This window comes from Mercurialis annua, linkage group LG7, assembly GCF_937616625.2.
Source record: "Mercurialis annua linkage group LG7, ddMerAnnu1.2, whole genome shotgun sequence".
NCBI lineage: Eukaryota > Viridiplantae > Streptophyta > Magnoliopsida > Malpighiales > Euphorbiaceae > Mercurialis > Mercurialis annua.
In genome coordinates, this window is record NC_065576.1 from 36884828 (window position 1) to 36899253 (window position 14426).

General features: G+C 33.4%; 1 protein-coding gene across 1 annotated transcript; it reads left to right on the forward strand.

Annotated features, from left to right (window-relative positions):
* Positions 1–3615: 3615 nt before the first annotated feature.
* Positions 3616–6593, forward strand: LOC126657367 (protein XRI1). Its single transcript, XM_050352040.2, has 9 exons — positions 3616–4003; positions 4216–4280; positions 4348–4470; positions 4547–4680; positions 5030–5093; positions 5183–5282; positions 5368–5408; positions 5493–5576; positions 5876–6593. Exons 1-9 carry the CDS (start codon positions 3984–3986, stop codon positions 6148–6150), a joined length of 906 nt encoding a protein of 301 aa, XP_050207997.1. The 5' UTR covers positions 3616–3983; the 3' UTR covers positions 6151–6593.
* The last annotated feature ends 7833 nt before the right edge of the window (positions 6594–14426 follow it).

A 14426-nucleotide genomic window follows, 5' to 3' on the forward strand; every position in this document is an offset into this window, starting at 1 on the left:
CATTTCTGGTTTTTTTATACGATTTCTTCTGCATGAAATTGGCAACATATGATGCAGTACAACAAGGATTTTCAAAAATCCTATAGCAATCATGATCTGGCTTCAAGGTCTTCACAGCTAGGACTGGACTACTCCCATCTTGTGAAATATGTATCACAAATGGACAACCTTCACAGGTGACATAAACTGCCCTAACTCTACTTCTCTCATTAGGCTTTAGCTTCAAATGAACACCCTTAGCAATATCATAGTTTGCAAGTGCAACTCTAGCTTCCTTCACATTCGTAAAGGTCATACCAACTTGGAAATGAGGTTGGCCTTCTCTTGCCTCAAAATGCACTCCTACCCTATGCTTATGATCACTGCTCTCATCACTATCTACCTCTCCATCATCTGAACTGTCATCTGCACTCTCAATATAGAGGAAATCATGTCTATTCTGCTCTGTTTGTCCTACCCAGCCCTTACTTACTCTGTATTGTTGTTATTAGGTAGTTTTTGTTTCCAATTTTGTTCAATTTCTCCCCCACCAGACCTGCTCCCTTCTCTATTTCCTCCTATTATTTCTACTCCAGCCCTACCATCTATATGATGCTCATGCCCATGTACACAACTATGTTATATACCTAAGTTTCCATCTTGAAAAATAGGGTCCAACTCATCAAATAAACCACCCATATCAAAATCCTAACCAACCACATCAAATAGGCCACCAGTATGTAACTACTGAACAAGCCCATCTTGACCAGCCTCCTCATCATGCCCAGAACCATCTTGACCAAGCCCATCTTGCCTAGCCTCCTCCTCATGACCAGCCCCATCTTGACTAGCCACCTTTTTATGATCAACCACCTCCTCATGACCAGGCCCATTCTAACCAGCCTCCTCCTCTTAACTAAGCCCATGTTGATCATCAACCTCCTGATTATTGTGTTCAATACTAAGCAGATGAGGGACCTTCTATACTTAAAAGGACAGTATGAAAAACAAGCCCATCGATACTGTGATCAACATACAAATCAATTTCTGATACCCAAAAATACTTAGAAATGTATTTCAGCATTTTCTTAACCCCTTCATCATTATGTAATAAAAATAACCCATCAAATAGACTTTTACCAGGTTTGAGAACAAATATGTGTTTGATATTTTTAAATCCTAATCTTTCCTTATACCTAAACTTAATGTCATTAAAACACAAGAAATCCATATCCAAAATTATACATTGTCTAAATATCTCCATTAATATATTCTAAATCAGGACCATTTGCCCATTCACCACCATAATGAAAATTAACGTTTAGCCCTCTTTCTGTTCTGCATAGGACAAGATAATTGCAAAATTAGGGTTTAAAGTGAAATTAAATATAGTTATTTAATGAAAACAGAACAAATTAGGGTTATTTAATTGTAAGAGAATAAAAAATCCATTTCCCAAATTTTCACTAAGATTAGTTTTTTTTATAAATTTAAACAGTCTATGTGGTCTACTCATATATAATTCCCTTTACCCCACAACAATAGTAAAATGCACAATAAAATAACAATGTGGTACATATAAGACAAATATCATTAACATTAAAAAGAGAAAAAAATAGTAAAATAAAGATAACATCAGAAGATTCTAACTTTTTTTCAGTAAAGCCCTTTTCGAACTTTATTCTAAAAATGACAAAGATAACACCATAATTTAGTTAAAGAACACATTCCGTTTCTATTTCTAGTGTAACAGCACAGTTTTGATGTCTTTAGTGAGGAATTTGAAATGGTTGTTGGAAAAGATGAGAGAAGTAAATGCACGCCGAGTAGGTGGTAGTAATAAATGCCAGGTAGATTAATGGCAACGGCTCTTTGGGTGCCATATAAACGAGTTTAACGTTTAATCAGTCTGCTGTTAGACATAGTGTTTATTTGTTCTATTTTTATAACATTAGTATCCTTTTTGAGACTCAAAAAATATCAAGGGGCCATCCTCTTCGGGCCGGACTTGGACAACTTTTTTATAAGTATAAACCCGGCTCGGCTTGAGCCCGGTTAAAAGCCCGGATTATTATGTCGGGTTTGGGATTTTATATAAATACCCAAGCCCGGCCCGAAATATAAATATAGATATATAATTATTAAAAAATAAATTAGTGACATTGGAGATATGTTAGAATTGAACCTGTGACCTTTTATTCAAATTCAAATGCCTTATACTGCTGAGCCAATTACAGTTTTCGTTTATGAACTTATTATTATTATTATTATTAATAAAACTAAATAAAAAACAGAAACCCTAAATGCAATTTGAAAGAAAGTTAGAAACCCAACTTATCTCATGTTCATTTTTCTCGTCTTCTTTTTGTTGCAGCTGCTCTGTTATACCAAAAAATACCTAACTCTATTCTATTCTTATGAAATTGTATTTTTATGTTTAGAGAGTTTTACTTGTAGAGGTTAATATAACAGATCAATCTATTAAAAAATTATTTCAGGTTATTAGACCGGGCCGGGCTTTTTAAAAAATTCAGGGCCTGGGCTTGGATAGAGAAATATTAAAAATATTCGGGCCTGGGCGGGCTCTGGCTTGATAAAAAAAAGTTCGTCCCAGCCAAGCCCGAACCGAGCCCCCTAAGCCCGGTAGGGCTGGCAATTCGTGTCATCGTGTCATAAACGTGTCGTGTGTCCATTTATAAATAGGCATATTTCTCTAACCCGAACACGACCCGTTTAACTAATCGTGTCAAAATGTCAACCCTAAGCCAACACGCTTAATAGACGGGTTAACACGTTTAGACATGTTTAACCCATTTAGTAAAACATGTCATAACAGATCACATATTTAACCTGTTTAACATGTTTATTAATAACCAATTTAACCCATTTAACACAATTTTTTATTAAATGAGTATAATCAAATAACAATAACCATAAATCTTAATATAATAAATAACAATTAATAAATTATATGTATCATATGAGTACTATTTGGTCATATATAATTTAATTAATCAATAATATTAATATATAGATTTAAACGTGTCTTAGGCGGGTTAGGCGGGTTTAACCTGTTTAACCTGCTAGTTAACTGTGTCATAAACGGATTGACCCGTTTATGACCCAAACTCATATAAACTCAACCCGAACCCGTTTAACTTCGTGTCGTGTCGTGTTGAGTTCACGGGTCGTGTGCGCAATTGCCAGACCTAAAGCCCAGCCCATAAACATATCTAGCAAGATGAGACACGGGTGAAACATTAGGGTCATTTTTGTACCTTTTTAAAATAGCAAACATGTACTTTAAAAACCATCGTCTCCTATTTAGTAAATCTATACAAGAACCAATAAAATAAAAAGAAAAGGAAATGTCACGTTCCTAATTAAAAACCACTTACCCCACAACACTCACAGTGGCAGAAACCACAAAATACGCGCCCACTGCCGTGTAATCAAACAAAGCGCCCTACCAAATTACCATTTCCCCCACCCCAAAAATCCAAAAAAGGAATTTCAGCAACCCCGTTGACTCACGCGCCATTAACATCGAGTGGGAAACCACAAACTTCCTTAAATATAGAAAGAAATCCAAAATTAAACCATAATCACACTCATTATTCATAATCAAACCAAGATAATCCAAAAATCCCCTCGTAACGGCCTTTTACAAACGAGACAGTCTCCACTTTTCTCTGCCACCAATCTAGAGAGAGAATCTAGAGAGAGAAACTAGTGGGTTTATTATTAGTTTATCAGCACAGTTTTCAACGAGAACACTCACTTCACTCTACTACTTATAGTATTTCAATTCTTTTTGTTTTTTCAAATTTTTTAATATTTTATATTTTTGGGTTTGGGTTTTATGTATAAATTAGTTTAAAGTGGTGGGTTGAGGTTGAATGTGGTGACCCGAGAGTCGTCGATCTGTCAAGTAACGGCTATTTTATTTTTTTCGTTTGGGTTTGTGATTGTTGAGAGATTGTGTGTACTATAGTACTCTTTGGATGGATTACAACGATGACAGGTAAAAAATAAATTTAATTTTTTTTTTCTGGTTTTCTCGTGGATTTATTGATGGGTTTTATTGGAAATGTAATGTTCTTTCATGGGTTTTCGGTGAATTTGCTTTTTTGTTGTTGGGGTTTCTGGGTTTTATTTTGATTTTGATTTTGGGTTTGTTTACCATTGGACTGTTTGATTTAGTTTTAGTAATGTTCTTTTTTTTGCTTTGTGAAGTGGCAATGGGGAACATTGGAACTGGCAAGGGGAGAATTATTGTATACAAAAGGAATCTAATTATGGTAAGTTATGTTGTTTTAGTTTGATTGTGAGTGAAAAATGCTGTGTCTGAAGTTTTGTTTTATGTAGATGCAACTGAAGGTATATGGAATGATGTGGCTTTGAATGAGGAAGATATTTCCTACATGTTAGATGAGACGACAACGCCGGTTAAGGCTTGTGGGGATTTGGCTTACCATGTTAATGACACTGGTAAAGCTTCATTTTCATGTTTTGGTTTGTTTGATTGTATGTTTTGTTTTTTATAATTGCGAAAAGTGTATCGCAGACGACAAGGAATTAGAAGAATGCAGGGAGAGTTCGTCGCAGATAAAGAGGCGCCGAATGTTGCAATTTGATGCTCAGTCGGCTGATTCTCCACTCTGCCATGAGGATATTTCGTCTGTTTTTCTTCAATCAAATGCAAGTGCTAGATATCCTTTTACTATTTTGACACTTGCATATCTAAAGCATGTTGTTTATCCTGACTATCAGAAGATAGATGTAATGCTATTTTTGATTCTAAATTTGTAATGTTCTATCCATATGCAAATTGGTTGTGCTACATAGGATTGCTGTTTAGGTGTGCTAGTGTTAAATTGAGGTTGAACATAACTACTTTAACTCTAGTGTTTCTGTTCTCAAAGATTTTTGACTTCTTCTATAATTTTGTCCTACGTTATCCGTATTGTACAAAATTACATACTTGCTAATTAGCATAGTGGACCATCCTTTCTTGTTTTTGTTATTTATGGTTTTGTTCTCTTCTTAGGAGAGGGAGGACTCACTTGATGAAATTTTACCTCAAGCATCAGATTGGATGCCTGGTTTTTCAGGTTTGTCATTTGAGGCTGTGTTATAAAACCAAAGTGTGCTTAATTGCTTACTGTAGTATTTGTGATGATGATGCCATATATTCTAGCAGATGTGTCTGCCTCCAGTTATGAGGTCCTCGATCAGTCATCCGAAAGGTGGCTTGCTAATTGCATTAATGACACTGACATGGACTATAGCCCTAATGATATGTATGCTTCTTTAGACTTTGCACTCTAGTAGTCTAGTTTGATTACATTCTCCTAAAAGCTAACTGATCAGTTATGCAACACTCAGGAATTTTCCTGGAGCATCTGATATTCAGATTGATGTATCAGGTATAAAGGCCTTCTTTTTCTTTCTCTATGGTTCTTTTAATGTGTACTATATGCTAAGTTCGTAAAATTGGTCTGCTATTGTAGAGTTCTGCAGCACTCCAATTCGGAATGAAGCCAATGTTATTCAAAAACGTCTTACAAGATCTTCGCGGAATGTAATTATTAAAGGTGTTTCTCTTTTCTCAGTATTATGTTTATTACTTGTTTCTACTGAGCTCTATTAACTATGTTAACTCATATAATTTTGTACCTTATACTGAATGTTGATGTGCAAATGTCTTAGTTGTTGTCACCTACAGAAAATTGTTATTGTTTTCTCATTTCTGTTAAATGATCTGAAATGCGTACCTTATATCTTTGATAAAGGGAAAAGACAGGAAGCGATTTGCAAGATTTTGAAAATCTGTATTTTCTGATCTTTGTGTTTCTGTTACTATATAAGACTCCCTCCTTTTTGGCATCTCTAGGTAAGAAGACCCTTATACGACCACCCACGAAGTTAGCCTCTTCTATTGTATATCCATTTAACTTCATCAAACCTTGTGGATTCCACGGAGATGTTACTCTTAAGGACATAAACCAGAAGATTCTCACTCCCCCACCATCAAAGTCAAAGCAAATTGAGGACGATCCATCTGCTTATCCCACTTCAGCATTTTCTGGGAAGCCTGTTGTTGGCAAAACTAAAATTCGCACCGAAGGAGGAAAAGGTAGCATCACAATCATGCGAACCAAAGGCTGAATAGATAAGTGTTTTTGCCAGACTTTCATTTTTGCAGCCCGATAAACTCTTACCCCATTGTGTTATGGGGTAAGAGTTTGATTTTTGTTTTGAAAGCTGTTCTTAGCTCTGCACCTTTCTCGGGCCTTCAAGTATAGATGTTGATAGCTGAATTTTCTCGTTCTCATTCAGTTTCGTTTTGGAATTCATAAATCACATGAAAGTGTTTATGTTTCCAAGGAGTAATTTAGGTGCCAACGGCAGTTGTGTCATATATATTGACTCTGGTCTAGGACTAATGATATCTTGATATGAGATCTCCATATGTTCTTTTGGCTTTGAAAGGCCTTGTTAGTGTTTTTGCTGAATTCCTCTAGAAGTGCAATGCCATTTGTATTTGGACTGTGTATTTGAAGTTGTATTGACATTATCATGAGTAGAAAAACAAAAAAATTCAGCTGGCATTCTCAAAACCTAGCATTCCCTATGTGCTGACTCGAGTTATTTTTTTTCTTTTCACGTTCATGCTTTGGGTCCTCATTGTTTGCCAGTTTTACAGCTGCTTAAGTTAACATTTTGAGCTGCCTGATTTTGCCTGTTGACTGCAAAAAATGCCATTGGTATTGCGGTTATTGCCCGTACGGATAGTTAAGAGTAAGTTTAACAGTTTACCCTAATCTCTCTCAGTTGTTGTGGTGGGTAGAAAACATGTTTACATATCTGTTTAGTCTCACAGATTGATATCTGTTTTTTCATCTACCTGTGTGTGTTTATCAGGGTGAAGGTTTCATTTTCAAATGTAGTCACTCTGTGAAAGTTGAGTAGTTTATTTTACAGGCCTGAGAGATTAATATGGGAATTCTCTTCTTTTTGATGCGTATTTGCATTCGGAAATTAACCTTATTTTGTATGATGCTAAAATTATTTATACAGTAGACCCTCTAATAATTAATATTCAATAAATTAATAATTTTGATAATTAATATAATTTTAGTAAACCAATCTTAATATTACGTCTTATATAATATTTAATAAATTAATAATTTTAATAATTAATTTATTTCTAATCTATCATGTATATTAATTATTAGAGGGTCGACTGTAATTTAATCATCTATTTTTGTTCAATTCTTAAAAATTATTTAATATGTTTTTTAGTTAAATTTAATTATAATGATCTATTATTGTGAATGAAAATTTATATTTGTCCCTTTACAAAAATTCCTAGGAAATTTCCAGTTGAGTGGATGTTGTGTTTTATTGCTGCCAGTACTAGGCCTAAATAAAACCATTGATTATTGTACCATTAAGGAACAAGAGCCTGTTTAGATTATTATATTTTTAGTAAAATTGTCATTTTATGCAATTTGAATAAATATTTTAAAACTAAGTCATGCATCATATATATTAAATCGAAATAATTCAGTCCTTTGCACATACAAAAATAAGTGCTATGGCTTATTCGAATAGTTTTCTTTTGGCATATTATAATAATGAGAAATTTTTAAATAAACTCAGTCCATCACATTATTTTTGGACTAAATCTATCATATTATGACACGTTATTAAAATAGTGGCATTATCGTAATATTACTATCCAAATGTATAAAAAAAGTAATAAATAGAATTACAATAGTACTACTATTTTGATGACATGTCATAATATGATAGAGTAGTTCATGGATGACGTTGTAGACAGTCTTTTTTAAGGATAGCTTTTTAAACTTTAGAAAGTCTTAAAATTTGAACATTTTTAAATATTAGATAATGATAGTCAGGATATTGGTACATTTTAATTTGGTGTGTGATAAGGGCAAAACAAGAAATCCAAAAATACTGATACTGTTATCAGCAGGTTTTTCAGCAGGTTTTTCACTGGAGCTGATTAATTATACAATTATTAGCAAACCATCAGAAGCGCGGAAGTTTCCCAAAACATCCTTATTATCTTTTGTTTTCTTCAATTACAACAGGAAGGAATATAGCAATGCGTCCCTAACACTCGACCACAAGCTTATTATCTATTCTGCCCTGTCCAAGTTATAATATAATTTTGAGTTAATTCCATAAAAAGTCATGAACTTTAAACGAAATTTCATTTTAATCACGACTTTTAAAAGTTGCCATATAAAATTATGACTTTTTATTTTTTTTTTCAAATCTATCACCGATTATTTTCCGGTGTATTTTTACCTTTCATTTTTTTTTCAAATCATACTGAAAATTAATTGGGGTATTTCTATTAAATAGCACCACCTTTAGCGGTTTTTGCAATTTAAGAACATACTACAAAGTGTCTCAATTGTTAGCCCAAACTTTCCAATCCTTTTAATTATTAGCACATGTCCTATTTCCGGCATCTGAAATTCCAACTGGCTCGCCGGATTGCCTCGTCAGCGCCAGCGTGGCCTTCTTTGACGTCGTTTTGGATTATTTCTACCAAATAACACGAACTACCTGTTGGGTTTTATAGGTTCATAACGCAGGGGAATTTCAAAAATTTATCTAAAAACCCAAACCAAGATCCATGTAATTCGAATTAACAGAATAATTACTTACTTGTATGTCGAATTCAACAACAATGTAGGAAGGAAGGAGGTGGTTCACTTTGGTGATACCTGGCCTTGGATCAGAAACGCCTCCAAAAGAACGCGTCCTCTACGAGTATCCACACGAACAGACCTTAGTCAAAATTAGTGTTTGTGTGCTAGCACTATTGCTTCACAAGCAATTTCGAATTTTAGTGATTTAGTGAATAATGAATTTCGTGATTCTCAAATCAATTGCTTAATGTGTATTTATAGTGATAAACAACACTAGGGTTTGAGACAAATTCGAATTTCAATCTCATTGCAATTCTACAAGTTTATGTTTATCAAAAACTCCTTTTTGATAATTATCCATATATATTAATTACTATATTTATTATCTTCCAAAAATAATAAATTAAGGAAAACACTTATCCTTAAATTTCGAATTAATATATATATATATATATATATATATATATATTAATATATATATTACGAATTATATATATATATATATATAATTAATCACTTAATCACATTGGGCTTGTACAACCCATAACTGTTTTGGGCCTGTTCTTAGTGTGCGACCCTATGGGTTCATATAACGTTGGCAGTAGGCTCGAAATCCCTATTTCAGCCCACAAGTCATAAGTGGCCTCTAGCAAGACATTATGACTACCCAAGTTATATGAATATCGATAATCCGATTTAACCATTTACAATAATATTTTAATCCCTTTGTCTCTCGATATCCAGATTGAATATAAGGCATAGTCCTGTCATCCTTATAATATTCAATCATTAGTTTCTTGATTTTAAGTAGACTGAAAATGATAACTCCTTATCAATTAGCATGGCCATGCATTTTCTTCAGTCTATCTTCTTCAAGGGGCCCATAGATATCTTACTCAAATAAATGAGGGACAAATTTCTTCCCAGTCACTCACATTTCTCACATAGTTACTTTCATATCCAATGACAATCTATTCCATTATCCATGATGATTTCAAGGTCAAAGGATTATACTAATAGAACTGTAATGAGAATTACTTATGACAGTGATCTATGTAGTATTCTCACAGTGGGTCATCCAGTGCCTTATTTCTCAAATAACACCTATGATTTGACTTAATATCTCATATACATGATTAGTAAAACATAATCATCAGTCAACATCATACTAGTCTCAATGTTCTATTAAGACTAGGGATAGATGGTATATAATTCTTTTATTAAACCTAAGGGTTCTATTATCAAGTCACATACTCGATGACCTTAGAAAGAATTAACCATTCAAGTATTTTAATCATTAATATAAAATGATAAAAACTGCCAATCAATAAATAATAAAATGATAAAGTCAAAACATGGTCAAACATGATTGACCTAGTGCATATCACTAACACTACCATTTTGTCTCAAATATTAGCACAACCTTTCAAATATTTTTAAATTTTAGCCTAAAACCTGTTTTCGGCTATTGGAATCCGATGTGCACATTTAAGAATAATTAGTGTCGTTTCACGTGTGTCACACGTGGCTCGCAGTGTGACTCGTCAAATTATTAAATAATATTTAAAATAATAGTTAATTAGGAATAGTTTATCATATATAATACTTTGGATGATTAATTTAATAGGTTAACGTTTTAAATTGATAATAAAATTTTATAATTATAAAAAATTTAAATAAAAAAATCAAATAATAATTAAAATATTAATTTATTAGAAGTAGTTTACCTTATTTAGAATTTTATATGATTTACATATAACTAAAATAGTAATTGTTAAATATTTAAAATAGTTTATTTTAATATAGTAGTTTAATTTAACTAGTACTATAAATTAGCTTAGCATAGTAGTTTATTTTAGTTAGTACTCTTTTTCTAATAATTATCTCAATATAGCCTAAACAGGTTTTAGGCTAAAATTTAAAAATATTTGAAAGGTTGTGCTAATATTTGAGATAAAATGGTAGTTCGTGTTATTTGATAGGAATAATCCAAAACGACGTCGTTAAAGAAAGCCACGCTGGCGCTGACGAGGCAATCCGGCGAGCCACGTGGGATTTCAGATGCCGGAAATGCGACCTGTGCTAATAATTAAAAGGATTGGAAAGCTTGGGCTAACAATTGAGACACTTTGTAGTATGTGCTTAAATTGCAAAAAACGCTAAAGATGGTGCTATTTAATAGGAATACCCCAAATTAATTTGGTGATAGATTTGAAAAAAAATAAAAGTTCATGGTTTATATGACAACTTTTAAAGATCGTGATTAAAATAAAATTTCATATAAAGGTCATGATTTTATATGTAATTAACCCTGTAATTTTCATTAAAAGTGAGAAGTTGGCAAAGAATATTTCTGGGCTCTTAATATGTACCAAAGGCAAACACTCATTGTTACACTTAAGTAGCCTTGTTCATGGACCAGGTTCGGACCGGGTTCGCCAGGCTTTTAAATTTTTAGTACAAGCCCAAATGGCCCGAACCTAGCTCAAATTTTATATTTCTTACCAAATCCGGTCCTAACATTATATGTTGTAGGCTCAGGCCGGGTTTTGGCAAAGTTACATGAAAATTCTATAAAAATAAAAGTCCGAGCACACCTATAAAATAGTCAGCTTTTTTCGGGCTCGAGCTCAGACATGGCTTAGGACGGAAAATTATTGACAAGCCCGGCCCTAAAGACCGGATTTAGACGGGTACCCAAACACATGAACATATTTATACTTAAGGCATACCCCATAGTTAACATTTGACCAGCTTGCCCAATTCTTTATATTTTTTATAAATCATGGAGTATTCATAATGATCAATAGCCTCTGTTACAATTGTTTGAAAATACTCCCTCTGTCCCAAAGTCCACTTTCTCCTTTTCACACAGTTTAAAAAACACAATTAATGCTCTAACTTTTCACAAATTTATTTTTATTTTTCCTATCATTCCCTTATTAAATGTTATGACCATAGGCTAATAGCAATAAATGATACACTTTAAATAAGAACAATATGGAAAACAAACACTCTTAATTGTGATTTACAAAGAAAGTGGACTACTGTTTTGGGACAAAAAAAAGTGGACTATTGTTTTGAGACGGAGGGAGTAGCAGTTTATTGTTTAGACAATTATCTTAAAATTTGAACAAATTACCGATGGACTATTCTGACTGAGTCGCGGATTAGGTTGCTCTCTTTAAGACGTTTTGCGACTTTACCCCAGCTGTGCAGGACAGTCTACACGATGTATAAATTTTAAGAGACCTCATTTTCTATTAGGTAGAAAAGTAAGAAGGGAATGAAGCATCCGATGATGATTTTCAGATACACTCGTTCAGATGACGAGCTAGCAATCCGCTTGTCAGAATTCAAGTGGACTAGATCGATGTACAACAACAAAATTGAAAGACTGAAGCGTATTCGTCGCAAATAACTCATACAAATCCAAAAGGATTATTATAAGAGTTAAAGAGATTGGACCAATTACAATACTTTAGAAATTTATGGCCAATTTGTATGTTTAACAGATTAAATTGCCCAAAACCTAAACTTAGTATCCATGACGTCTTTTTTGACACTTGTAGGGATTAAAACAACTCTTTTGCCACTTTTTCATGGCATACACTGCATATTCCAAAATTAATCTTTAATTAACCAAAAATAAGAGTTTCAACCTAATTTAGACTCTAGCTGTACCTAACCCTAACGCTAGCTAACCATTACTACTATAGATAAGAACCTTAACACCCTAATTAAGGGGGTGGCACATGATTAGATAGAAATTAATTAATTAAATTAATTAGAAGACACAAAACCTAAAATCTCAATCACCACCATCAGTTTCCAGCCACTTACCACCATTTCCAGTCAGTCAAACTATCACAATACGAACTCTTCGGATTGAGATCGACGCTAAGGAACGGGAGTATTTGCTCTGAAACCCGTAACAAGTTTAACTAATACCAACTTTTACCCAAGTATTGTTATTTATATCGTAACTGACAAACATGCTTGCATAATATATAATCAATATTAAACATACAACGTTATACTATTCAACATGCGTTCGAGTAAGACATTCTAATCCAACTACTACTGCGGTGCTTTTAGAAATTAAATTGTTTCATTTACAGACTTTTTGTCAAAAACCTCTTGTAGACACCTATTTTCCGGACAGGTAAAAAGTGATAAGGAACTGAAGCGTCCAATGATAATTTTCAAAAAAATCTGTCCGGATGACGAGCTATTGATTTGCTTGTTGGGATTCAGGCAGGCGCAATCAATGCACAACTACGAATTTGAAGGGATAAAACATAATTAGCCATGAGTAGCCCATAAAAAATCCAAAGAGATTGTAGTCTAAGTCCGGAAATTGGACTAATTGCAATAACTTAGAAGTTTATGGGTCAATTTGCAAGTTTGACGGATTAAAATTGACCATAATCAAATCTATAGAGCTCTAGGAGACTTTTAAACACTTTCGGGTACAAAAACTGACTTTTAGGTATGTTTTTCTTAGCCATCCAGTTTTAGTTCGGGACTAATCCCTTTTAAAGTAGTTTTCTCCTTATCATAACTCTATTATTAAATAATTAATTAACATTAATCATTTACTAAAAAAGCCATAATAGTAAATTGACTTAGAACTAACCCTAGCTAACCCTAAGTCACCTTTTTTTTTTGAATTTATCGGATCTCATTAAATTGGATATGAAACAGTTACATTTGTAAGAAACTCGGGATAATTTAAAAACTAAACCCGATGACCTGACATGGAACAGACAACATGCTGTCTGATTCGCAGACCTTACTTACGAAAATAAAAATAAATTATTAACTGTGTCGCGAATTAAGTGCAGTCTTCAATCACTCTTCGTTCAAACTTCTCATCACTCTTCGTTCAAATTTCTCAAAACACCCGCAAACTCACAGCATCCGATTCAATTGACACTTGATATAACTCTTTCTAAAAAAGAGACAACAACTCCTTCTAAAAAGGAGACAACAAACCTTTCACGGAGAAAGGACAACAAACCTTTCATAAAGAAAGGACAAAGTAAAACATTCATAAAAAAGACAAACAATACAAATAAATAAAACTAGTATAACTCATAGACGAATCCATTTTGTTACTGAAAGATCTTCAATCTATCGTCGCTTCTTGATAATTGAATTGCGCTTCGTGATAAATTTTAATCCGTTAGAAAAATGAAAAAGAATTGGCTATTTATTATAATCTATGAAATTAAAAGAACATAAATAAAAGGGGTGGATACCGTCAATAGAAAAATTAAGCCATTGACGGCTGCCGAAGAAAAAATAAGAAAAAAGCTCTATGCGGCTAGGGTTTGTTAGAGAGAAAAGAGGCGACACTAGTTACCCTAAGTCACCTTAATCACTATAAATACAGCTGTTAGTCAGCTTAGCAAGGGACCGGAATTTCAGACCTGAAAAGCATAAAAAACCCCTAGGATAAACATGGTCTTTGCCGCCCCCACTACACACACACATCAAATTCAGTTAACTTTAGTCCATAGAACGGAGCTAGAACATTCTGATCAATCAAATACAAGTTGTACATATAGATTCAAAGCTGGATTACGCATCCAATTCGTTAGTAAACAAGCTAAGGACTCAGAACGGTACTTCTGAGGTCCCTCAATTTATTCTCTATCACTTTCATGCCATGTTAATTGCAAATCGCTGAGTTATTTCCAATTAGGATGTATATTAGTTTATTTTATTGTTTTCGCCATAATTGCAAAA

Coding starts and splice junctions, on each gene's coding strand:
- LOC126657367 (XM_050352040.2), top strand. CDS start 3,984: ATGGATTACAACGATGACAG. Junction 4,281..4,347: donor ACAAAAGGAATCTAATTATG/GTAAGTTATGTT, acceptor TGTTTTATGTAG/ATGCAACTGAAGGTATATGG. Junction 4,471..4,546: donor TTACCATGTTAATGACACTG/GTAAAGCTTCAT, acceptor AGTGTATCGCAG/ACGACAAGGAATTAGAAGAA.